The sequence below is a fragment of the Geotrypetes seraphini genome, chromosome 1 (assembly GCF_902459505.1).
Source record: "Geotrypetes seraphini chromosome 1, aGeoSer1.1, whole genome shotgun sequence".
Classification (NCBI taxonomy): domain Eukaryota; kingdom Metazoa; phylum Chordata; class Amphibia; order Gymnophiona; family Dermophiidae; genus Geotrypetes; species Geotrypetes seraphini.
The window spans coordinates 217436714-217464094 of record NC_047084.1 but is presented as its reverse complement, the minus strand read 5'-3'; the positions used below and the strand labels follow the sequence as shown (position 1 = coordinate 217464094).

Here is a 27381-nt window from a genome sequence, read left to right as displayed (position 1 = left end):
ACAAAATAATTATTTTATTTTTACCGGTCCATAGGTGTAAAAAGGTTGAAGAGCACTGCTCTAAAGAATGTAGGCACCTATAATGTAGGCATTTAAAACCATGGCCTACATTACAGGTACTTAAGTTTTAAGTTAGACGCAATTCTGTAATAGGCACCTAAGTGTGAATGATATGTTACAGGCACCTAAATTTAGGCAGCTATCATTTTTAGGCCCCAGCTGCAGAATCTGGCCCTAAGGGCAATATTCTATATATGGTGCCTAAAAATCAGTGCCAAGTAGAATGGTGTTAAGCATGATTTCACAAGGTACACATACTTTTTATAGAATTGTGCATAGCGCTTGTGTGTGATACATAACTTAGGCACAAGCATTTAGGTTAGCTAAAACCAGGTCTAAATGCCTGTGCCTAAGTTATGCATGGATTGGGCATACAGTATTTTTAGGAATGCCCCTGAACTGCCTCCAATTCACCCCTGGCCATGCCCTCTTTTCAAGTTTTTTGCTGGAGCATTGTTGGTTGCTGCATTGTGCTATTTTTTTTTTGGTGTCTCAGTGTATGGTCAGTTCTCACTCATCCCCAAACTATCATATCAACTCCTCTGCCCTTACTAAACCATCCACTGCCCCATTCTCACCCTCTCTGCTCCCTATTGTCTCTCCTTAATACTTTTACTACCATCAAAAATACCTGCTCCCAGACCCACTCTACAGCTCACATCGCTGCCCTCATCCTCTCACTCCCTATGCTAGGATCAGTGTATGTATGTGTGTGTCTGTGTGAGCATATGAACACCCATTAGAGTGTGTCATTATGCTACAACTGGTCTGCATTTCAAAATATCTTGCAGTGTCTGTGTTCCTGCGCTTTTGCTGCTGGCATGTGCTAGGTGTTGCTCATCGTGGTGACATGCATGATTCAAAAAGAGGTGTAGTTCCTCTGGGCATTTGCTTCTAGGAGACAGAGGCAACAGGAAAATAGGAGGACTCTGTCAAATGCAGAACCTCTTGCAAGATAGGTACAAGACAGTAGGTTGATGGCTCCTTATGTCTAGAGTGAGCCTCCAATTTAACATATGTAAGGGGAAAAAAAGAACAAAAGAAAAACAAGATCAAAATCAAAATAGCATGAAATGCTAATTGTGGACATCGATGAAGATAAGTGAACTGCATCTCTTCTTCTTTTTCCTTTGTTCCCTGTGCACAGTGGTGGGATTTTTCCCATTATGAAAAATTACATTTTGAAAATTTGTGGAGTTTTTTTTGCCTATGATACAGAATTAGAACGGCTAAAAACTCATTGGGTTGCCGTCTGCATATTATCAGTAGTTCAGGCTTTTTCTCCACTGAATTTAAATGATTTTTCAGGGAGTACCCCCACCACTTGGCTAATAACATTCTTATACAAATTTTGAATTTAAATGTCTCTATCATATCTTCCCTCTCCCGTCTTCAATATGTATACTTTGGAGGAAAGATGGGAGAGGTAAGTTATGATAAAGACGTTTAAATACTTATGTGGCATAAATACATAGGAGACAAGTCTCTTTCAACTGAAAGGAGACTCCAGAGTGAGAGGGCATAAAATGGGGCTTAGAGGTGATAGGCTCAGGAGTAATCAAAGGAAATACAGTACTCTTTTACAGAAAGAGTGGTAGATGCATGGAATAGTCTCACAGTAGAGGTGGTGGAGACAAAAACTGTGTCTATGAATTCAAGAAGTGGGACAGGCATATTGGATCTCTTAGGGAGAGGAGGAGACATTAAATGCTGCTGCTGGTCCTTTATCTGACTTCATGTTTCTATGTAACCCACCTGAGGCAAAAATACCATACAACTTTCCCACCACTTGAGTCCCCATCCCCCATCTCCCAATCTCTTCTTCTGGTCTCCGAGTCCATAGTGGGAGCAGGAGCTATCCTAACTCACTCCTGCTCATTCTGGCGGCAGGTTAAAAAATGATGCCTGCAACCCCTTGCTGTAATCTCACAGTATTACCACTAGGCGTCAGGCAAAATATCCTTATTTGGCAGCCTGATCCTTAGTTTTAGTACCACAAGGTTACTTAGAGGTCATGGCCTGGGAGCCTGAAGACAGGTATAAATGCCAATGTCTTGAACTTTTTAAAATAATGTGGATTCCCCTTTATAAGATGGAAAATTCATATCAATATATTAGGTACACCCAAATCACTCCCTCTCTCCACCCCTAGCACACTTCTTGCAAAACTAAATGCAGTATACATCACTAAGGCCTCCTTTTACGAAACTGCAACAGCAGTTTCTAGTGCAGGGAACCGTGCTGAATTGCCGGCGCTGCTCCCGACGCTCATTGAGTTCCTATGAGCGTTGGAAGCAGCGTGGGCCATTCAGCACGGCTCCCCGCGCTAGAAACTGCTATCGCAGTTTCGTAAAAGAGGGGGTAAGTATAAATAATCTTTTTCAAAACATGTATGTCAAATCTACATGTATAAGCACTGTTATGTACACATGAGGATGTTCCTAGAACAACCACCTAAATGTATTAATCCATTCTTAAAAATGACAAATCAAGATAAAAAGATTATTTTGTTGATAAGAATGTAGCTGTACAGTGCACAACTGAATGTCTGAGAGCCGAGACAATTAGCCATAATTTTCATACTTCTAACAGAATATTCCTTTCACAAAGGAACTACAGGCAACATTCTGATACAGTATTTATGTAAATGTTTCCTAGTCTAGACATTATCCTTCTCTGTACTATTCCTGCCCAATGTAATTCATGTTCTCCAAACTACTAACATGGAACAAAATATCTTACACCCCCCCCCCCTTCCCTACCTTCCTCTATTTCTCCTCCCTTTAAAGCATTATATTGCCTTGAGCAAGTATGATTCAGAAGAGCAGGAACTGAAGCAGCAAAACTTGATGGGAGTTAATACTTGTTATGGGACTTTCCTCACTAATGAACAATATTGTTTTCTGTTCAGGTCACTACTTTAATGATCAGTTGTTCTATTTCTCTAATGCACAATAATAAAACCCAAGGCTGAAAACAAGCCCATTTTCAAACGTGATCAAAACTAAAGACATTGAAACTCAGTGCACTTCCAACAGAGAGTTGCTATTTAATAACATATTTTAACTTCGTAGTAATTATTATTTTATAGCATACCAGCTGTAAAGCATAATAGAAATCTGTCAGGAGGACACCGGTATAGCAGATAAGTAAAAACATTTCAGCACATTAATAATGCAAGAGAATGCTTGCAGAATTGGAAGAGCTCTGGTAATATATTGGAATCTGAATCAGAATGGGAAGAATCATACAGAAAGATCAAAAAGAGAGGGTAAGGAGGCAGATAGGATGCAGGCAAGCCACGGGCCTTTAAACTTAGAGTGAAGCACACATTGAGGCCAAGATTTAGTAGGATTGGGCAATCAAAAATTTTCATGTTTTATTTTGGGTTCTTTTTTTCATTCTGGAATAAATCTCATCAAAAGTGTACATTCTATGTAAAAGAGTACATACCAGCAGGGAAATTCTATAAACAGCAGTCAAAAAACATGTACTGAAAAAAATAGGCTAGCCATTCCACCTGGACGCTCACTCACATCTGAAACAGCCCAGAAATTCTCTTATTCACATTACATACCCAGATTGTGGCACATCATCCCCGCATTTTTTTTTTTTTTTTAATTTTTTTAATTTATCATTTTAATTGATCATACAAGCATAATAAACATACTCGATCACAGATTTGTAATTTCCAAGAATAAAATAATCTAACGTGGAGACCCACAAAAGAAAAAACATTATTAAGTAATTTGGAGTCAAAGAATAGAAATAAAAAGAATGAAATAACAATCTATCATCTTAAGAGCATTCACAAAGGGCGCAGGAAGCTGCCAGTTCGCGCTACTCTTTTGGAAAGGCAACAGAATCAATTATGATTTCACTACCTTCTTTAGCCACAATAAATTCTAACAATTGTTTGGGCTCAAAAAAAAGAAATTTTTTCCCACCATAAGTAACACAACATTTTGACGGAAACTTCAAAATAAAGGTTGCACCTAGAGATATGACTCTCGGTCTATAAACCAAGAAGTCACTTCTTCTCTTCTGTGTCGCCTTTGAAAAATCAGGAAATATACGTATGGTTGAACCCAAAAATTGAACATTTATATTTCTGAAATAAGTCTTAAGTATTAAATCTCTATCAAACTCGAGAGCAAAAGTCACCAGAAGGGTAGTCCTTTCCATTACTACATCAAGAGAGCTTTCTAAGAAATTTGTTAAGTCAATTTGTGTACCAGGAACCGCAGTCTGTGTTGGTGTAGAACTAATTACATTAGTTTTAATAGACAAATATTGCGCTCTTACAATTGGTGGTAAATTTTCACTAGGTAGTTGCAAAACTTCACGCATATATTTGCGAATCATTTCAATAGCTGAGATTACTGGTGAGCGATCCCCGCATCTATATGATCGTTAAACAGTCAATGGAACTTCAGGAAGGCCGTGAAAACCTTCCTCTTTACAAACCCAACTCCTTAGCCTGCGTCTGCATCCCTGACTGGCCCTTAAGTCTTACCACCGGACCAAAAACCCACCATACTTCAATGATGCACAAACCTACAAAGCTATTTTACCTTTATGTTAGGCTATGTCCATACGGAGTACACAAATCAATTGTTGGGGATACGCACTGTGTGGGTTTCCCGCCCCTTCCTGCTTAATGGCTGCTGGGGATCCCATGCCCTCTTTCTTGCCTGCCGGCCTCCGCGCCAGCGATCCCATGCCCTCCTTCCTGCCCACTCCCCTCCGCTGATGCCGACACATAAGGCTTCCCTATGATGACAGAGCTGACATCAGAAGGAAGCCTTCCGGGTCAACGGGGGATCCCAGTTACCTCATTTCAGGTGGGCTGCTACTCTTTCCTGCCTTCAGCGGCACTTGTTGCAGGGACACGGGCAGATGCTGCATGTCCAATGTCAGAGCTGGACATCCCTGAAGGAAGCGAGTGCGGCCCTAGAACAAGCAAGTAGGGAGAGAGGGGACATGATCCCACCCAGTAACCCAGTAACCTGGGTGGGATGGTGGGAAAGATTTTAGAAGGTTGAATAAGCAGGAGCAGAGATACATTTTCAGGTTTGACACTGTGGAACCCAATGGTTTGAACGGGGAACTAGAATGAGTGTCCTTGTTTGATTGATTGATCTCCGGTCCAATTGGGTACAGGGGACGGTACTTCTACACTTAACTTCCTGTTATTTAAACACCGGGTCTGTACGCAGCTGTCAGCTTCCTTTCACATGATTTTTGGGAGTCGGATGACAGATACAGCCCCGGTAAGAGAATTTAGTTTTGTGGTATGGGTGAGTTAGAATTGGATGCATTTGAGTATGAAAGAGGGGAGTGTTGTATAAGGGTTTTGCACCTGTCCTTTTTCTATTTTAGGGAGCCCCTTGACAAAGCGCTATGTGTGCGAAACATGTTGGGGCACAACTCCCGTTCTAAGGCTGAGCTAAGTGCTTTATATTAATATTTATCAATATAAGTATATTTTGTTATACTATTTCATACTATTTATACTCTATAAATGACCTAAACAACAAAGCTATATTTACATGTTGAGACCAATGATGAAAGGCACCACGTGATTCTTCCCGCTTTTGAATGATCTACAGCGGTGGAGTGGTGGGGCTGAGGTCTCCTCATAGTGAGATATTGGATACTACTAGTGGTGATAAGATTACATTTGGAGCTTTGAGTTAGAGACATGCTACCCACATGCTAAAAGTAGAATGTATTTTTTAGTGTTGGGGACAGGTCTGGGGCAGAACGTAGCTAAGTTTTATACTATTGGCTAGCACAGGTACATTGTTGCATGTTAATTGATTAATGTATTGCAAGGATAGCATATGGGGCCATACCACCATGCAAAATAGGTGGCGGTATGGGCTCATGCACTAATGAGAAAATTAGCATGTGGACATTAAGAGAGAAAATAAAAAATGCCTTAGTTCCGTATTTTTCTGACAGAATGAAAAAAGTGGAAAACCATTGGACTAAGGGGCAAATTCTATAAAAGGAGTCCTGATTGTAGGCAGCGCTAGGTATCCTACCACTGTCTAACTAACCAATCAGGTGCACGTTTTCTATTTAAAAAACACAAAAAAAAACCCTGAGGCAGGTGCCTACACTGTAGGCATTTATTTTGGTTAAAGGAGACTTGACCAGGACACTTAAGCTTGCCCAAGGCTGGGCGTGGGCGATTTTCACCCAGAAGTGGCCTTGGGCGAACTTAAGTGGCCCTAGGTATCTCCCTAGAGCAGAAACCTGAAATGCAGGCCAGCAAAATGCTGACCTAATTTCTAATGAACATGGCCACTTAGCTGATCACTGCAAGGAAATCCCCCTGCCATGATTAGCTAAGTGGCTGTGGCAGGGAACCCCCCTCCCTTGCAACATCAGCCAGCAGGAGAGATGCCCATTCCCACCTGTCCCAAAACCCCTGGACCACTGCCAAAGCAGCAGGGCAGGAGGGATGCCCACTCCCACCTGCCCCCGAACTCCCGAACCCCACTCGCAGCAGCGGGGCAGAAGGGATTTCCACTTTATCCTGCCCCCAACACTCCCTCAAGAAGTCCCCCGGCAGGAGGGATGCTCACCCCCCCCTGCCATAACCCCCCCCCCTGGAGCCACCAACCCCCCCCCCCCTCCAGGAGGGATTTGGGAGTTTGAGTACAGGAGGGAGTGGGCATGCCTCATGCCCCACTGCTTTGGGAAGGGGTCGGGGGCAAGAGGGAGTGGCAGGAGAGTTCTCTGCCATGACCATTCAGTTGATCGCAGCAAGGGGATTTCCTTGTCACGATCAGCTGATGGCAACTTGATTCTCTAACCGCCGCCTGTGATATGGCGGGGATAGGCATCTGTTCATTAGGCAGATGCAGTTGTTTGGGTGGCTGCTGAGACTGGTGTCTTATATAGAATCTGTCCCTAAGTGTATAGCCCTCAATGGAGTCTGCCCTGACTTTGTTGGCTGGGCTGAGAACTTTTCAGCGAACTCTTGTAAGGGGCCTTTTATTAACAAAATAAAATGTGCTCTGTGGTAGATATGCATTTATTGTGAGTAAAAGAACTCCCCCACCTCAGTGCAACTAATTTTTTTTTTAATATTTTTATTAGCAATTGCAAAGGGACATACAACCAGAAGTGGAGAAAACAGAGATAGGCATAACAACCAGAGCGAGCAACGAGTGAAAAAAACATGACACCAGATGAGGCATAATACAGAAATCCGTCGGCTGAACGCCCTACACAATTGACATTTTTAAGTAGCAGAATAACCCCAAGCAAACACACACAAACTCCAAACACACGGCCTCAAGTCACAACAATCATGCAGCAAACACCCCACAGACATACAATAATATCAAAAAGAAATAACTAAAGTATTATCCAGCAAACATTTTTCTTCTTGGACATCTCTGTCTCTGATGTCTCTGCATGTATTAGGTCAGGGGTCAAGGGGAAAGGATGCACTAATGATCTTACAAATTTCAAGAAGAAACTATTCCGTCTGAAAGAATAAAGTTTCTTTGATTCATTCTTGAGTGAAAAATGAACACAAATTAATGGTTTCTGGGGTTATTTATACCTCTCGACATTTTCCCCTTAATTTTTATTTTGGCTTCAATGTATTATTTCCCTTACAATATAAACTCAAAATCAATCACAACTGAGGACTTTAAATTGCATGGAGAAGTAGTTGATGTACATTATTGATACATGTCACAAAGACTGCAAGATCACCATTTCTGACATAACAGCTATTCTGGAGCAGAACTAAAAAAAAATCTCCAAATATACTGACAAAGAGCATATACTTATTTTTTCTGGAATATGGTTTCTTAGAATTAGGTCACGTGCAAGAGTCCTAGTTGCTTTTTCCTGATGGAATACTAGTGCAGATACATCAGTATTTCTGATGCACAACACCAGGTTGCTAAGCAACAGCCCTTGAACAGAACTCACTTCTATCTGTTCCAAAGCACCGGAATACACAAATTTACACAAGGGACTAGTGGATTTTCTTTCCTCCTGTTTTATTTTAAATGGACTGATAAACAGCCAGATTCCTCGGCTTTTCATCTTGGTTTTGAAATAGTAGTTTCTGACCGTGGGCATTTTGTCACATTGTCAGTGACATTTCAGAATCTTTTAGTGCTGTGAGCTTACCAATGCTTCCTCTGCATAATATTACATTTTAGAAACAAGACCGATATTGTTCTAGGGTTTCATTTTAAACCGTGAAAAGGGCTTTATGGGTTCAGAAATGCAAGAGTTGAGCTAATTTAGGTTAGAATGAATACCAAGTATGTATCTGAAGTGAATAGTCAGCAGATCAGCTGGCTACCAACTAGTTGCATTGCCCATCTTATTATGTAATTATATATTTGAGGGGTGCCCTCTTACTGTGGAGGCACATACTTTAAGTGGTATTTTAATTATTAATGTTTGGATTTAGTAAATGGGGGAGAGTGTGGTGCAGTGGTTAGAGCTACAGTCTCAGCACTCTGGGGTTGTGGGTTTAAACCCATGCTGCTCCTGGTGACCCTGGGCAAGTCACTTAATCCCCCCATTGCCCCAGGTACATTAGCTAGATTGTGAGCCTACCGGGACAGACATGGAAAAATGCTTGAGTTCCTGAATAAACTCATGTAAATTGTTCTGAGCTCTCCTGGGAGAAAGGTATAGAAAATTGAATAAATAAATGACTGTCGGTAAATAACCTCTTTCAGAATATCAACTAGTTGGAAAATAAATATGTGCAGTGACTAGATGACATGCACCTTGTTGGTGGGCATGCCACATGAATGGAGTTCCAGTGATGCTTACAAGAACATGCATAGATTATAAAATACCATCATTTAAATATACACATGATCAATATTGGCATGGATGATGTTAGGTGCAAAACCCTGTGGCTGCCCTTACACTATTATTTCATATAGAAAAGTCGACATCTATCGTCTTACTCCCTCATCCTAGGCGCTCTGTTATTAAATTAACCTCTGTGTCTATTCAAGGATTTTTGTCCCAGGGAAGTGAAATGGGAATGCTTTTTTTTTTTTTGTTGGAGAGTAGAGCCCTTCGGTGACGCAAAACCACACGAATCAACAGCTGCAGCACGACATTAAAATGGCTCTTAAAGAAAGTCAGTAGAAAGGCTGCCTGCTTGACTATTACAGAGAAAAACAATCGGAGCTTAGGACAGCCCAAGTGCTGGGATTATCTGCTTGCCTTTGTCGATGCAATAATAGGCTACGCTTTATTAACTCCTTATGGTCATAAGAATAGTGAACAGCCTACTAAAAATATCTCATTGCAAGCGCTGAAAAGGAGCTATGGGAATGAGTTAATTCTGTCAATTTGCTCATCTACAGTAAAGTTCTGACTATACATGGGCATGTTTATTGAGTGAGTGGGCATTCTTATCGCTACCTATGTTTATTTCTACTAAGAATAAATATATATCCCTCTATCTAGCCATATGCACACAACTCACATATATCAACCTGTAGGTGTGTCACGTGTCAACTGACACAGACTTCGGAAAAGCAGAAAAGTACTTCTAAGAAAGCCACAACAGAGCATTTATTCAACTACCAAACAATATTCATTTCTATCAGCTAATGAAGAGCCTAAGAAAGTATCATTTGTGAAATCCATTAGAAGTCCCTCACTCAGGCATGGAATTTAAACAGATCAATAGCTGCTTCTTTTTTTATGCATGCCATGCTGTAGGGTAATGCAGTTACTTAAAATCACACAGACTGACGGACAGAAAGACAGGAGCACTGCACATTGAACACGGTATTTGGTCGCATGAAATCATACCCCCAAATCCAGGACGCAGCCTGTTGTCATAACCATCCAGCAGACTGTCCAGAATGCGTGTAAAATTTTCTGGATATAATTTTTCATCCCTTCTGATCTCTCCCGAGGAATCGGCTATACTGCAATAATAAGGGAAGAGAAGTGACTGAATAAAACCAAGCGAAAAGTCAGGATGGCTCGCCTGCAGCAGATTAGGAGTCAGCAGAGCAAGAATATAGTACAAAGCAGGCGACAATCAGTGGACATCTCTGAAATAAGAAGGTGACTTTGGACTGCTGGGTTCTTTTTTGTCTGAGTAGTACTCACCAAGCCATCAGGCAAAGAAAGTAGGTGAGAGTGGCAGAAACACTGGAGGACATCGCGATCGCTGGTGCCTTCTTGATAGAAACCATCTTTGCATGCCATACTTTAAGCCTGTTCACGTTTCTTGTCACTAAATGCCTTGTCCAGAGGAGAGATCACACACGCCAAGGAAAACCATACAGATCAGAGACAGATAGAGACACACGCCGGAAAAGTGAAGGGGCGGCCCCTTAGGTGCAGAATCAACTTTAAACTGGCATCTTCCTTATTGTTGTTTCCCTTTCATTCCTTACTTTGCACATGCCCGGTATGCAAATTTGTGGAGCCCTTTAACTCCCTAGGGGGCAACAGGTTTTCTTTCCCCCTCCATGCCCACTTCTCTTGACCCTCCTCTTCCAATTCCTCTACAGACAGTATAAAGATGTGTGGAACACAGACGGTTAGGGGGAAACAAAAGCTTTAAACCATTCTCGTTTTCAGAAAGGAGGGGTGGCGGTGGGGTTGTTAATGAAAGAAGTTAATCCCATGCTAGAGATACATAAAAAGCATTAGCTTTTAAATTTGCTTAACCATCACAACATTCTATCCAGTAAACTGATGGTGGGGGGCTGAAAGGGACCCTGCAACAAGGCTACATACCTGCATAAATTGGCTGGTCTCCAGGGAAACACTGGGAAGTTTTTGGCAAGGATATTGCTAGGCATACATTCGGATAAGTATTATGGGCATGAAAATTTTATACATATTGCCAAAGCAATATAATTAAAATAAAACCAAGAAGAAGGATTTACAAAATAGAAATAATAACAGCATACATAGAGGGCGGTTACAAGAATAATTCCTATGTTTTGGTGGGGACCTCTGGTCTGATTAAATAACTGACCCAGAGGCGGGGATGCTACTCAGTTGGCGATTCTGGCTGCTGTTTATCTATTTCCTCTGGGAATATACAAATTTTTCCTGTTTATTCCTTTGTTGGAAGTTTTGATTTTCTTCTGCCTTAGGAGATATGCATCTCTACTCTCTTTGTATTTTGTTCACTGCAGGAGGAAATTAATTTCTGTTTCTTTTTCTCCAGGGTTGCATTGCATAAAGTCTGATTTCTTGCAGTTTCTAGTTCAGATTTGTCTCCAATCACATATTGGTCTTGATTGCATATACGACTAAAGTGAGGTACTGTATTCTGCTAATATATGGTTTCCATGTAGAGTAGGGATGTGTAGCAGCAGTCTAGCTTGTTCTGTTTTCTAGGGATGTAAGTACAGTCATGTGAAAAAATTAGGACACCCCATGAAATATTCAGTTCTTTCTTAAGAAATGTTCACATATCGATGTCAAATCTTTTTTTTTTATTATTTATCTCTGGAAAAGAAAGTGATGTAATTGCAGGTAAACACCAAAACATTTCCTTGATTTACTCATGAAACAAATGATATCCACAAAAATGTGTATTCTAATTGAGGAATAAATTAGGACACCCCTATACCATAATATAGGCAGGTACTATCTAGAGAACCACAGACATACTTCTAGGAGTAAAAAGGCCACAACTTTGTTAATACATTATCATAATCAGGGCTGTATTAATGGATAGGCCCAGTAGGCACTTGCCTAGGGCCTGAAATTGTGAGGGGGGCCCACTCACCATCACCTTTCCAATTTTTTTTTTTTTTTAATGGCCATGAAAGCAAGATCGGGCCCCCCTCCGATGACAGCAAGATCGGGCCTCCCTTCCCCCAAGATGACAGCAAGAATGGGCCCCCCTCTGATGACAGCAAGATTGGGCCTCCCTCCCCCATGACAGCAAGATCGGGTCCCACCCCAGCATTGACAGCGGTGCTCAGCCCAAAGCTTCCCCTCTGACGCAGCTTCCTGTTTTCACCTGCGCAGTTCACGTCAGAGGGAAGCTTTGGGCTGAGCAATGCTTGCAGGTGCTGTGGATGATCTTGCTGCCCGCTGGCTGTACGAGCGTTCTTTGCCACGTGTATGGGATGGAAGCAGGATCCTCTGCAGCAGGTGAGCGCCTTGAGAGGGGTGGCTCCGGAATGCGTGAAAAGGGAGTTCCGGGGGGGAGGGAGTGTTTACTGCAGGTGTTGGGCACAGTGGGGAAGGAGGAAGAGGAGTAACTGATGGCGCGAAGGTTACCACAAACTGCAGCCCCTCTGGGGGTGCAGGGCCTGGACGCAGTGGGGAAGAAGGAGCTGGAGAGTAGTGTGGGCTGCAAGCACCCCGGGGAGCTGAGGGGGAGAAGTGGAGGAGCAGAGGGCAGAAACCATCGTAGGAACAGGAGAAGGTGGCGGTGGGGAGAGTTACAGGCCGCAGACCCTCCAAAGAATAATGAATAATGTGAGTAAGTGGTGACACAGGCGAAGGGCAGGGAGGGAGATGGGCCTGGGATGAAGGCTCGGAGTGGGAGAGAGAGAGAGAGAGAGAAAGGGGCAGTTGGGCAGATGATAGAAGTGGGGAAAAGGGAGAGAGAGAAGAGGGCAGATGGATGTCAGTTGAGAAGGGGAAAGCAGATGCTGAATGGAAGTGGAGAAAGAGAACACATACTGGATGGAAGGAGGGGATAAAGAAAATGGGCATATGCTAGATGGGGGGAAGATGAGAATTAGTGAGATAGTGGAGGGGTAAAGGAAAGGTGTGGCAATCTATGGGTAGGTACAGTGAAAAGAGGGAAACTGAGGACTGAATAGTAAGAGAGAATTAAATTTAGACAGAAGCAGAAAATAAAGAAGAGAGAGATGCCAGAGCAGGGGGGAAAGGGGGAAGGAGACAGAAATATCAGATCTGAGTGTCGGAACTGAGAAGAGAGAGGGAAATGGAAGGAGAGAGATGCCAGACCATGAGGGGAACAGAGGGAAGAAGATGGATGCCAGCCAAGGGGGCGGGGTGAGTGCAGGAGGAGAAATGGAAAGATGGAAGGGGGTTGGCAGACAGTTTCTGGAAGGGGCAGACAGTGGATGGAAGGAAGAAAATGACAAGATGAGGAAAGCAGAAACTGGGAGACAAAGGTTGTTAGGTGCCATCAACTCATGCTCGAGTCCTAGTCCAATGTTAGATGAATATTGGAGAAGAGCAAAGAACACCAAAACCCCCTATACCTTTGCTTCGACTACAACAAAGCTTTTGACTGTGTGGATTACAATAAACTATGGAGAACTCTAGTGCAAATGGGAATACCAAACACATAAGGTAGAAAAAAATTTATATTTTTTAATTTTTTGGTTATAGGATAAAGTAGTATTGTAGCTGTGTTGATAAATGTTTATAAATTTAAAAAAATGAAAATATGGTGATTGTTTTATTGGACTAATTTTAATACATTTTTGACTAACGTTTAGAGGCTAAATTCTCCTTCCTCAGGTCAGGAAAGGATACTGTAACAGCAGTATACTTTACTGACCTAATCTAAGGAAAGAAGGTTTGACCTCTGAAACCTAATTTAAAAAAATGTATTAGTCCAATAAAATGATATTATCTTATTTTCCATTTTTTGTTTTATTTGTTAATTTGTAAAGTGATTTGTTGTTTCTCTTTTTTTCAAATTTATATCTGCTATTTTGTTCAGTATTGGGGGATATACAGTATGTACCACTGTTTCTTCACCCCCTAAACTGTACCGTTCCTTTGGTTTGTAGCACAAGTCAGCATGCTGAATGCTTTGAACTGCTCTGATGGTCATAGAACTTCTATGATCGTCAGAACAGTGCAGAACATTCAGCCCGCCAGCCAGTGCTAAAAACCTCTTCCGTGCTTTTGTAAAAAGGGAGGGGGGGTGTTAGTTTGTGATTACTTATTCCATGCTGAGTGAGGGTGGTTCTGTGTCCTGTGTGTTTGAAAGGCATCGAGGGGCATAATAAAAAAAACCATCTAAGTCCCCTTTTGGCCTAAGGCCTTAAACGTTGAAAGTAGAAGCAGAGAAAATGTCCATTATCAAAAAAAGATCCAAAAGGAGGGTTTTTTAAAATAATGGCCTGCCTCTACGTTCAGCTGTTTAAATGCCCAGACCACCACTATGTCTACATTAACAACATATAATCAACCTAAAAAAAGCCTAATCCCAAACGCCCAACACAAGAGTTTTTAGGTAAAGGAAGAGCAAGTCCTTTGCTTAAAAGCTGGATTCTGTAACTGGTGTCTATCAAAAACAACCCAACCCATATGCCTAAGGCCCCGCCCACAGGAGGAGTCTAAGGCTACTGGACCTATTCCGGTTGGCCCAGGCGCCTCAGGCCCCACCTGTGGACGGGGTTTGAGCCGCCTGGGCACATGTCTGTCCGGCCAATTATTTTCAGGTATGGGGGGGTCGGGGATGGGATCGTGGGGTCAGCACGGGTCGGCGGGTGTGGGAAGGTTTTCGGCGGGCCAATCGGAGGTTCGGGGGTGGTGGTCATGGGGGGGTTGCATCGGGGCAGGAGGGCCTAGAAACCCTCCTGCCCGGATCTTAGTGGAGGTTGGGGATAGGGTGGTCACCTGGGCAGGAGGTGTTGGGATCCCTCCTGCTTGATCTTGTAAGGGGGAGGTCGCATGGCCAGGAGGGCTTGGGCTCCCTCCTGGCCCAATGTCGGCGGGGTTTGTGTGGCCAGAAGGGCTTGGGCTCCCTCCTGACCCGATGTCATTGAGGGAAGGGGGGGTTGCAGCTCACCAGGGTAAGAGGGCTTGGGCTCTCTCTTGCCACGATCATTGTAGGTGGGGCCAGGAGGGCTTGGGCTCTCTCCTAGCCTAATCAGATTGGGAGAAGGGGTGGATCACTGCAGGAGCGATGGGTCATCTCTCCTGCCGCTTTAGCGATTTCTAGTGCCGCGTTTGGCGGCACTTGGTGGTATCGCTATCGTGGCAGGGGAGATGAGGCATCTCTCCTGCCCCGATGGTTGCAGTGGGGGGTGGATAGGTTCCATGGCCGCTGAGCTGATCATGCCAGCTGCCATCAGTTCAGCGGCCCTTTTTTCGGCACTTATACCTGTTTTGACTTGGTCTAAGTCAAAACATATAAGTGACGACTAGGCAGCCTGCCTAAACTATTGGTTATACCTGCTGTATGCCTAGGTGTAGGTCGGCCCACCTCCCACCCTTTCCCCTCTTCTAAAAATGCTTCTTTTTGCTCTATGTGTTTAAAGGCAGGGTAAAGGCCTAAGCTGGTTTTAGATACGTCTAAAACCAGCTTTGCTTATGGGTACTTGGACAATCAGGCTTTTTGATCATCCAAGTACCCATTTAGGCAACTTTTTAGATGTTTTTTTTTTTGTTTTATTATGAGCCCCATAGTTTTCTGTTAGTATTGACCAGCCTTGTTTGGCGAAATGCATCAGGCATGGTTCCTGGGAGCACCTTGAATAAAACTGATCTCCTTATTGCTTGCCGATCTTTTGTTCTACGTTGGATTCTTTGGTGGACCACTTGCCTTGTTGTTTTGTTACAAATTAGCATACATGGTGTGGAACGTACCAGAAGAGTTACAGATTTGATTGTTTATACATACATATGGGTTAAAGTTGGATGACAGAGTGAGGCAGTTGAGAGGAGTTGCAAACTTGGTTATTAATATAGACTTGTTTTGGATAGTATTACTGCTTTGCAATGCATTTGAACACTTTTATATACGTATGGAAAGGATTTAGAGTTAAAGTCCTCGGCAAGTAGGTGGGAAGGGAAGGAAGGGGGGATTTGTTCAGAGATCTTTGGGGCTTGCATAGAACTAAAACTGTACACTGGCACTGGTATGGTAATCCTTGTTATTTGTTTTGAATTTTATAATAAAAGAAATATAAGTGGAAATAAAGAAAAAAATAAAACAGGTAAATAAATGAGGGCGGGGCGAGGGCAGGGCTAGGGGGCCCAGTGTATAATAACATCCTAGGAATCACCCAAGCTTATAGTATTCTGAGAGTACTACACCCCCATCTTGCTTAATACTCTCCACAGCGGCCTGCCTTGTCACCCTCTCCAGGTAGACCACATCCGAGGTTCATTCTATGTATCCTGTTCATCAGTCCACCCACCTTGCACATCAGCTAGGTAGACAATTCCTTGCCCATAGGCATTGCAAGTCTTCACCCTTTGGGACCACTCTCTATTTTCATGGCCAGATGCTTCACTGCTCAGATGCCTCCACAGTTGTGACAATGAGGTACATTTGGAAGGTCCAGCCTGCATCTTACACTAGCTACACATTCATTACAGCCAAATGTTATACAGCTGACTGGACTTAGTACATGAAGTACCTACACTTATTATTTTGACCCTTGATAACCCCCGCAGCCTTCCCTTTGACTGCAAACCGCCAACCAATGGTCCTACTACCACTTCATTCCAAGCCACTGCTTTTGGTAGAGTGAGTTTGTGTTCTGCTAATGCTTTCTCAATTTTTGTTTTTAGAATCAGAAGCTACTCTAGAGGTAGTCTAGTTGTCATCTCCAAGAAATTGGTTTCAATCCTTAGGAAGGTGATTACTCTACAGAGCCTTGTAGTTTTGCTGCAGGTGATGGGAACCCCAAATTCTCCAGGGACAGTCATGAAAGTGTTCAAGATTTCCATGCAAATCTCAGAGTTTGGGAACCCCAAATTCTCCAAGGACAGTCATGAAAGTGTTCAAGATTTCCATGCAAATCTCGGAGTTGTTCAGGCCCACATAGAAGAAGTCATCAAGGTGGTACACAGTGGTTGAGACAGGGGCTCGCTGGGATACCATCCAATGGAGAAAGGTGCTGAAGATCTCAAAAACATTACAGGACACCACACAACCCATTGGCATACATTTGTCGAATAAGAATAGGTTGGCATAGCTGAAACAAAGCAGAGAGAAGCAGTCAGAATGGATGGGAAGGGTCTACAACAATTGGTAGGAAAACAATTGGTAGAATTACATTTGGGAGGGGCCTAAGGCCCTCATTGGCTTAGCCTTCCCTTTGAGTAATATCAGAGGGAAGGCAAGGTAAATGAGAGCCTTAGGTTCTGGGAGGGCCTTAGGCCCCTCTCAGTGCATCCCAAGATGCACTGGGAGGGGAAGAGGCCACCATTGTGAAGAGACAACCCTATTGGTAGGTGGGAGTGGGCATCCCTCCTGCTGATATTTCAGCGAAAGATACAAGGAATGTGGGGATCTCAGAGGGGTGTTGGGGGGTATCAGAGGGGTGTCAGGAGTATGTGGGTATTAGTAGAGGGTGTGGGGATGTCTGGGGGTGTCAAGAGGGTGTGTGGAGATGTTGGAGGGGTATCAGGGGGGCTTGGGGTTTGAGGGGATTTTGGGCCTACATCCTTTACATTTTTTTAAAGCGCACTAAGAAAATATGTATCCCTAGTCATGGTCAGATTATATTTCTGACCTGGTGGCAGGATACCATTTTGCTACTTTAGATGTTATCTTCTAGGATTATACAGAATTTTCCTGCTCATTCTTCATAGGAAGTCTTTGATTTTGTCTGTTTTTTTATAAAATGAAGAACATTTACCCTTTCTTCTCAAACTTCTCCTTTCTCTCTCCTTCCCCCTTTCCCTCAGCATCATGTGAGATGGGGTATGAGAGATAAAAAGAAAAAGTAGACTGGGGGATTGGATTGCTGTAAGACTGCAATTTCAGACTCTAGCCCACAGAGGGCTGATAGTCTAGAAGAAGCTAAAATAGAGGAAATATCTCTCTGCATCTCTGTCTCTCTGAGAGGGGGAGGGTTTCTTTCAGCGCTGGAACAATTGCTGTTAAAGGACTGATCCGAAAGAGAGCTGAGGTTCCAAAGGAATGAATACATAGTGATTACTCTGTGAAATCTGTCAGAGAAGTACAGGGCACAAGTCACAGAAATGTTTATTGAAATTTTCCTGAGGGAAATGGAAGGAAATCTCACCTGCTAAAACCCTTCTTCCTCTAGTGGAGGCACCCGGTGCCACATAAATAAGGGACTGACAAAAATGGCCTGGGGAACACTCCTACAAGTCAGACACAGAACCCAGGAATGCTCCTGAGGAGGCATTATATAAAATTGAACAGAACAATAAAAGAACAGAAGGAGAAAACAGCTGGAGCAAAATTGGGCCAAAACCACTGCCATGACCATGCCAATTATGCTTGCACCCTACAATGCCCTTCCATTTTGAAAATTTAGCTTTGAGACACGGTTATATTGTAGCCTAAATAATAGCAAGCATTTTCACTTCTTTATATTCTTTTTTTTTTTTTAAATTCTGAAAGTGTTGCTGGCTGCTGCTATATATTCCCATCCTTGATGTGGTTGCAGTCTCTTCCCATATAAACCCTCTTTCACTTTCCTTAATGTTCTGTTGTGATAAGAACAATACTGAACAGTATTTTTCCACCTAAAGGCATGAAATAGATGTGAATCTAATTACAAAATCAGTCAGAAGATAATACAACATTAAACAGCTGCAGATAAAATATATATATACTGAGAATACACTGAAATGAGATTTAATTAGTTCAGGGGTTCCTGTTTCAATGCCTAAGTGAAGATAGAAAGGAAAGAGGGAAGATTAAATAATAATAGGGAGTGGAAAGAGATATAGCAGGGTGACACAAGGGAGGGAAAAAGTACATGGGAGTAAAGGGTTGAGGCAAAAAGTTTTAATATGGACTGAGAGGAGTTAAGTATTGGAAAACAACAGAGGTGATGAAAGGGGATAAAGTAATGATGAAAGTGGGGTGTTGGGAGGGACACAGAGAAAGAAAAGAAGGCCAGAATCATCCCAAGCGCTATGCGGAGAGTATGTCTGCACAGGGTACAAGGGCAAGGCTGCCAACTGGATCCAGAATCGTATGACAGAGTTGATCCATTCCTGGGTTTACTGCATTACATGTAGGGACTTGTAGTTCTGTTCTCCCCATTGCATTCCCCAAGAAAAACAAGGCCACAAATCCCAGCATGTACTGGGGTTAAAACCAGGTACTGGATCAACCCTGTCCTGAGAATCTGGATCCAGTTGGCAGCCTTATGGAAGAGTGATGGGGGACACAAAAATTACTCCCTGTCCTTTGTCTCCCCTGTGGTGGCCATGGCACAGTGAGTAGAGCAGGTGCACTATTAGGTGTGATGCACAGTGTGTGATTCTGGCTTGGGACTCTCCTGGAGAAGGTAACCAACTTAACCTGGACCCAAAACAGAGGAAAGAGGAAATAATCAGACTGTCTCTATGGGAAAAAGAAAGAGAAGGTGCTGTCTCATTCAGTCCACTGAGGAGAAAGATGATGTTTGCCTTCTACTGCTGCTGACCTGGAGTATTCATAAGAGGGAAGAATATAAAGAGTTGATCAGAGGTTTGAGTTGGACATATTGAATGGTGCCCCTCTCCCAAATGTTGCAGATGCTAATGCTGGCTTCCTTTCTTCTCCCCATCAGCCATTATGACTTCTTTACTCTTTGTTTCCCCCTCCCAAAATAAGCAGGAAAATTATACTTTTATGGTTGATAAGGACTAGGGAAGAAGAGATAAGAGATGGCTGAGGGGAAACTATGGTTGGGCGAGGATGAAAACAGACAGATGAAGGATAGCTGTGATGTTAGGTAAAAAGAAGACATAGGTAGGTCACAAAATATGGTTCCCATAGCTACTGTTTTCTATTTTCAGCACTGAATTATCTTAGTATGCTAGACACAAGAGAAGATAAACAATAGGTGCTTAAGTCAGAAAAATGGAGTCTCTGGATAGTAAAAGTCAGAAAGTGTTGAGTAAATGTAATACAAAAAGATATTTGTTACATAGAAAGAAAGACAGATATAAGAAATATGAGGAGGAGCAACACGAGATATGCCACTTAGATATACAGCAAAAAATATTTGGTTAGTTTCTTATGTCATTTGGAGGCTTTTTTGTTTTGTTCTTCTAAATTTTGATATGGAACATATATATATATTAGGGCAGTGTTTCTCAACTTCTTCAAGCCAAGTACCCCTTAAGTCTAACAAATATCAACTGAGTACCCCCGCCCAAGCTCCGCCCCAGATCCCACCCCATAATAATAGTACTAATTGTAATGCAATTTCTTCCATTCTTTTTCATATACACACAATATAATCTTATTAATACATAATGGTAACCACAAAATAAATAAAAAAGAACCACAAAGCACACTGTACACAGAGAGAATGTTAATTATCATTTATGTTCATTTTTTGCTGGCGGGGTTTTCAAAGAGGTCAAGGCAGATGATTTTAAAATATGCAATGTCACCTTAGTAACAACTATAGAAAAATAGACAAAACATAGACAGCATCAAAACTCAAATTCTCAAAACTGACACATTTCAATCACTAAATTGAAAATAAAATAATTTTTCCTACCCTTGTTGTCTGGTGATTTTATGAGTCTCTAGTTGCACTTCCTTCTGACTGTGCATCCAATATTTCTTTCTTTCTGCCTCCTGCATGCTTTCTCTCCTCTGGACCTCATTCCCTTCCCCAACCAACATCTCTCTCTGTCCCTCTATGAGTCCAACTTTTCCTCCTCTCTCCTCCATCCCTATTGGCAACATTTCTACCTCTCTCATCCTCCAGATCATGTGAAGCATTTATCACCATTGCCCACCAGCCCCATGCCCATTTCTCCTTTTATCACCCCTCTCCAGCACCATGCCACATCTCTCCCTCCATCACTATGTTCAACATTCCTCCCTCTCCACCACCATATCCAACATTTCTCCCTCTCATCCTTCTATTCCCTATGCATCTCTACCTCACTCCTCTCTCTATGCCCAATTTTCCTTTCTTCCTTTCCTATGTGCAGCATCTCTTTCCCTCACACTCATGCCCAACAATTCTCTCTTTCTATTCCCTCCCTCTCTCCTATGTCCTAAGTTAGTGCCCCCTTCCTCTCTCCCTTGTGTCCCATGTTCAGGCCCCCTCCTTGCCTTCCAGCCTTTATCCCAAAATTGTGCCCCTCCCATGTCCCAATGCGCTCCTTCCCCCTACTTCTCCTAGATCATGTCCCCTCTCTCCCTACTTGCTTGTTCTAGGGCCGCACTCGCTTCCTTCAGGGCTGTCCAGCTCTGACATTGGAAAGAAGGCTTACGGGTCAGTCACATGCAGCATCTGCCCGCGTCCCTGCAACAAGTGCCGCTGAAGGCAGGAAGGAGTAGCAGCCCACCTGAAATGAGGTAACTGGGATCCCCCGCTGACCCGGAAGGCTTCCTTCTGATGTCAGCTCTGTCATCATAGGGAAGCCTTATGTGTCAGCATCAGCGGAGGGGAGTGGGCAGGAAGGAGAGCATGGGATCGCTGGTGCGGAGGCTGGCAGGCAAGAAAGAGGGCATGGGATCCCCAGCAGCCATTAAGCAGGAAGGGGCAGGAGACCCACACAGTGCGTATCCCCAACAATTGATTTGTGTACTCCTAAGGGTATGCATACCCCGTGCTGAGAACCTGTACAAGGCACACCTGTATAAGAACAATTTGGATGCAACAGAAAAAAAGCCCAGATGGAAGGCAGAGTTAAGAAATTGGAATGTGTATTACCAAAAACAGAAGACAAGGCTGGGTGTGAGTTGTGTATAATAAGCTTTTAATAGGCTGAACATCTTCTCATAAAGCTTGTTGTCTGCTAACCAAAGGGTCAAAAATGCAAGACTGGCTTGTACTTGACATCTAATAACAGTGAAAAGAAAGCTGAAATTTAACAATACTGGGAAGAAACCTGATTTTTTTTTCCCCTGTCATTTCAAGATAGAAGAGTTCAGTTAAATCAAGTCTATCCATTTATTTTATTTCATTTTTTATATTTACAGGTTCGTTATGACACTGATCCCCTATCAGGGACTCCTGAGACTTGAATACTAGATTAGAACAAGCCAAGAATTAGCATTGTTCAAAGTAAGTCTTAATGTCATTGTACCTTCAAAAAGTGCATCCAGGACAGAAAACACACAAGGATTACTGAAAGCAAAAAAAAACAATCATGAAACAGGGACTAAGGACTAGATGCACTAAAGTCTCTGATCATCTAATGATTGTCACTAAACTGGTCTGACTGGTTTAGAAACTGATCAAATTTGTTGATTCGATGCACAAAATGGCTCACAGCTTGGTTTTCCATGCAGTTGTACTTTATCCGATTCTGACATGCAGATGAGGTCATTTATATTAAAAGTAGTCATCTGATCGATAATCTAACATTGCATGTCTGAATCGGATCAGTACCACTGACCTGAAAAAAAGAGACAGGTTTATGACCTACCGGTAACTGTGTTATCAAAAAGTAGGAAATATAATGATCAATAATAGTCGCTACCCAAAATTCAATAACTGACAAATAATAGAATAAAAAAACAAAACCAAAAGGGGGGAGGTTGGTTTAGAAAATATCCAAAGAACGATTCTTAACAATAATGTCAATTTATATATAGCACCTTTCTCAAAAATTCCAAAAGAATAAAACATCAAAAAATAAATAAATATCACCCCCCCCCCCCTTTTACAAAAGCGAAGTGTGTTTTTTAGCGCCGGCCGTGGTGGTAACAGCTCCTACGCTAATAGAAATTCTATGAGCTTCAGAGCTGTTACCACTCCGGCTGACGCTAAAATCCCCACTACACTTTTGTAAAAGGAGGGAGGGAGGGAAAAGTAAAGCACAAAGAATAAGTGGGAGAGAATCATCAGACCTATGTTTTTATAGGATCATAGGGGCCTCCTTTGTGCTGTTAGAGGCCCTATGATCCTATAAAACATAAGTCTGATGATTTTCTCCCCTTTTTTTTGTTTTTTATTCTTTTTCAATAACTATGTTACTGACACGTCTGCCCGTTTTTTCATTTTTTTTCTACGGGCACAGATGTGTGAGTATGTGTAACACCCACCCATCCAATATCTGGCCCATAAAAAAAATACTGTGCTGTGTCAGCCCCCCCCCCTTCAATGTCAGAACCCCCAATAACCCTCCCCCCAACCAAAATATAGGCAGGAGGGATGCCCACTCTCTCCTGCCACTGGATGCCCCCTCGCCCCAGCCAAAATCAGCAGGAGGGATGCCCCCTCTCTCCTGCTGCTCGATCCCCTTCCCCCCCCCATTCCAAGCCAAAAATGGCAGGAGGGATGCCCAATCTCTCCTACCACCATATGCCCCATGACAGCCAATATTGGCAGGAGGGATGCCAACTCCCTCCTGCCACCATGAACCTCCTCACCGAATTGAGACGCCTGCTGAGCCTCACTGAACTGACCCCTCCCTACCCCACCCCTTCCCCACTTCTCTTGCTAAAAAAATTGGCAGGAGGATGCTCTTCTGCCCTCCCCCACACACACACATATACCCCAAATCTCCCCTGTATCTGCCAAGTAGACAGCAGGAGGGATACCCAGTCCCTCTTGCTAACAGGCCCACCACTCCAAAATGATGGGCCTTCCCCTTCCTGGTGCATCTAGAGATGCATGGGGAGAGGCATAAGGCCCTGATTGGTTCAAATACCTAAGGCCCCTCCTAGGGGAAGGGCCTTAGGTGACTGAGCTAATTAGGGCCTTAGGCTCCTCCTTCTGTATCCTGTGTAATACATGCACATCTGTGCCAATAAAAAAAGAAGAAAAAAAGCCCCCGCTGCTGAGTGGCAAGAGGCTGCTTTGGGGCTTCCCCTGCCCCTCAGCTGTTCAAGCTTCCCCAAACTGGCTCTGCACATGTGTTAAAATCGCTCTCACAACAACTGATCGGATGGGGTTATGGGGAACCTCCGCACAAATCATTTGCATGCAAACTTGTTGAAACATCGATTGCTGTTCCAGAATTGGCCATAAAATTGGCCAACAGCAACCGTGTTTTATGCATCTAGCCCTAAGAGTACCACAACTAGGTTTAGGGTATTTAAAACAGATTTTCAAAAGGCAAAATATCTTTTCTGAAAAACTGTTGCCATCTAACCTAAAGGCCACAATTGCAAGGTTATCTGGTACGTGAAGCCTATTAACAGCGGGAAAAAGTGTTGAAATATAATGATACAAGAAAGAAACCTGTTATTTTGCTGTTTATTCTTCTCAATTAAGGTTTGAAAAGATATGTAACAACAAAGAAAATGCTGTTGTCAATTTCCTATGACAAATGCACATCCCTACAAATAACCTGCATGCATGCTTTTTGTGAGTGTATTATTCAAACATTGACCAATCCCAAACATATTTACTGTATATTAGAGAGTGACATGGTATCCGTTACTGTGGGAAATCCATGATTACCATGGGAATTCCCAAGGTAATGGGGAAATATTGCCAATTTTAACCAGTATTATAGCTGCAACCGTTGATAGTGTGGTAGGAATGGGAACCGCTGCCATGGTAATACATAAGAACATAAGAAATGCCTTCACCGGATCAGGCCGAAGTCCATCTTGTCCGGCGATCTGCGCACGCGGTGGCCCATTTAAGTACACCTTTTGGGAAACCCGGATTTCCCGTATCCCTCAATATGGTTTTCAAGAAGATGTGCATCCAACTTGCGCTTGAAACCCAGAACAGTAGTCTCCGCCACAACCTCCTCCGGGAGAGCATTCCAAGCTCCAACCACTCGCTGTGAGAAACAGAACTTCCTGACGTGTTTCCAGAACCTGCTGCCACTCAGCTTCAGGCTGTGGCCCCGTGTCCGTGTGACACAGCAATGTGGACACAGGGCACCCTCCCCAAGGCTACCTTTTAATGTCTCCAGTGGTCTAGTGGCTTCTTTGGAAGTAGGGAAGAGCCCCACTCTTTCCTGCACCTGTCGATGCCAGAGCCACCTGCCGCTGCCAGTCCGAAGATTCTTAAAATGGCTTCTGAGATTTCATGGGGAAGACTCGCGAGACTTCATGAAGTCTCAGCAACCATTATCAGAATCTTTGAACTGACATTTTTCTGTCATAATCAAACATTTAAGAATATGTCCAGGGCATAATTTGGGAGTCTGGGGCTAGGCCTGTTTTAAAAACTAGTGCAAAAAGATTCCCAAACTGATAAGATGACTACTGGAGGGTTGAAGGAATGATCCCCTACCCACACACTTCCCCAGTGGTCAATAACTCCCTACCACCCCCTCTAATGGTAAATGAAACAGCACATGACTGCTTTATAATAGCTTCAGATATTAGAGTCAGTCCTAGGAGATCAGAAAGCAGGTTCCTGGAGCAGCTTGGAGAGCTCACCATACAGTATAAGGATATTATGGTGAGATGTATACCTGGGACTTTTTATGTGAGGTTCCCTGAAGTGCCGCTCTAGGGTGCCCCACTGCTCTGCTTGGAAGTCTGTGTGGCCAGTCTACTAAGAATGCTAGCCCCTTCTACATCTCAATAGCTTGTTATGTGCATTTTTGTTTTGGAATTTTTTTTTTTTAAATGGTTCAAAAAAAAATAATGATGCACTGAGCACAAACACATCCATTTTTGTAAAAAAAAATTGTTTAAAGAACAACATGAAAAAAACAAGATATGTGTTTTACAGTTTTGAAAATGAGCATATTTGTTACTAGATTTTTGTGCATGCTCTGAAAAATGTTTAAACTCGTATTTTGATGTCATATGAAAAATGTCCCTTTAAACCTTACAGTTAGCAGATTTATTTAGGAGTAAGATTTCCAATATCAGATTACAATATCTGATCTAAGCAAAAAGGGGTTACCTTCAAAAGCCAATCACAAACTACATTGTTAGTCCAATTAAAAATGTATTTTTTTCTTTATGTTTTTGCTTTTTGTTTTATTTCTACATATTACCTTGAAGAGTGGCCTAACACGGCCACTACAGCATTTCACTCAAGAATAATGTGTCTTTCAAATAGGTACCTATTTGAAGTTGATTTTCCAAAGAGCCTGCCCAAACTGCTTAAAATATCATCAATATCTTCTGGCTGCATGGCAAAAATATCTCCTACCTCTGTTAAAACAAGTCGATTTGTGTTTGATAATCCAATTTATACTGTTCTAACTCCCTTTCATGGTTTCAGTTATGAGGAGCATTAAATCCAATGATCATTTATTAAGCACTGCATTACACTTCACACTGAACCCAGGGTTCTCCAAAAACAGCACTTGTCCAATATGCCTTTGTCATCAGGAAGGGTGCAGTTAACTTTTAGGGCTTCTTTTAATAATAATAGTTTATATACCACAAGACCGTGAAGTTCTATGCAGTTTTCAATGGTTAAAAGATGTTACAAATTAATTAGAATTAACAAGGTTAGAAGCTAGTTATTAACATCTCTAGAGATCAGTTATTGTGGAGTAGGATTGTACAGGTTAGTTGCCTAAATACTTCAGGAACAGGTATGTTTTTAGGTGTTTCCTAAATTCCCCATAAGTAGTAGGCGTGAGCAGTTGTTCCAGATCTTTGCCCCATAATGCCGCTTGATATGAGAGAAGATGTTGATGGTGTTTTTTAAATTTACATCCTTTAACCGGTGGGGAAACAGAATTCGAGTGTGAGCTTCTCTTATGTCTGTTGTTTGAGAAAGAGAAGAGGTCAGTTATATATTTAGGGGCTAAACCGAATAGTGCCTTAAAGCAAAAGCATCCGAACTTAAACTTCACGCGTGCCTCCATCGGTAGCCAATGTAGAAGTCGGTAGGAAGGTGTTACATGATCGAACTTCTTCAACCCAAAAATTAGCTTGACTGCCGCATTTTGCACCAATTGTAATCGCCGCATATTCTTCTGGGAAATTGCCAGGTAGGCGATATTGCAATAATCTAGTTGACTCAGTATAAGGGATTGTACTAGGATTCTAAATGATGAAACATCAAAATATGCTCTAATGGACCGAAGCTTCCAGAGAGTAAAAAAACCCTTTCTAACTAAGGAGTCCACCTGGTCTTTCATGGTTAGACTCTGGTCCAATGTTACACCCGACATCTTCATAGTGGTTTGGATGGGATAACTACATTTACTGATGCACAGTGATGTTTTACTAAGGTGCGCTAGCGTTTTTAGCGCACGCAAAAAAATTATCGCATGCTAAACCATGCGGTACACTTCTAGAATAACGCCAGCTCAATGCTGGCGTTAAGGTATAGCGCGTGCGGCAATTTAGCGCACACTATTCCACGCATTAAGGCCCTAACGCACCTTTGTAAAAGGAGCCTTTAGCCTTGCCTCCATTGTGTTAAAAAACAATTATTTTCTGTTTGATAAAACTTTTTATCTGCAGATTTGTGGAAAAGCAATGGGAGCAAAGATGGCACCTACAATAGCATGCCTATAGGTGGCCTCTTTTGAAAAAAAAATTTTATATACTTCTGAATG

The 27381-nt window shown here is 42.6% G+C and overlaps 1 protein-coding gene across 2 annotated transcripts in view; it reads right to left on the bottom strand.

Annotated features, from left to right (window-relative positions):
- GABRA4 (gamma-aminobutyric acid type A receptor subunit alpha4) overlaps positions 1 to 10288 on the bottom strand; it is a 159705-nt gene extending 149417 nt beyond the window's left edge. The window contains exons 1-2 of one of the 2 annotated variants that reach the window (XM_033921157.1): positions 10263 to 10288; positions 9889 to 10007 (exon numbers count right to left, since the gene is read on the bottom strand). In XM_033921157.1, coding sequence (XP_033777048.1) covers positions 9889 to 10007; positions 10263 to 10288 — 145 coding nt within the window. Of the gene's footprint in view, positions 1 to 9888; positions 10008 to 10194 lie in introns of both variants that reach the window. The other variant, XM_033920327.1, reaches the window with a different exon arrangement.
- Positions 10289 to 27381: the final 17093 nt, after the last annotated feature.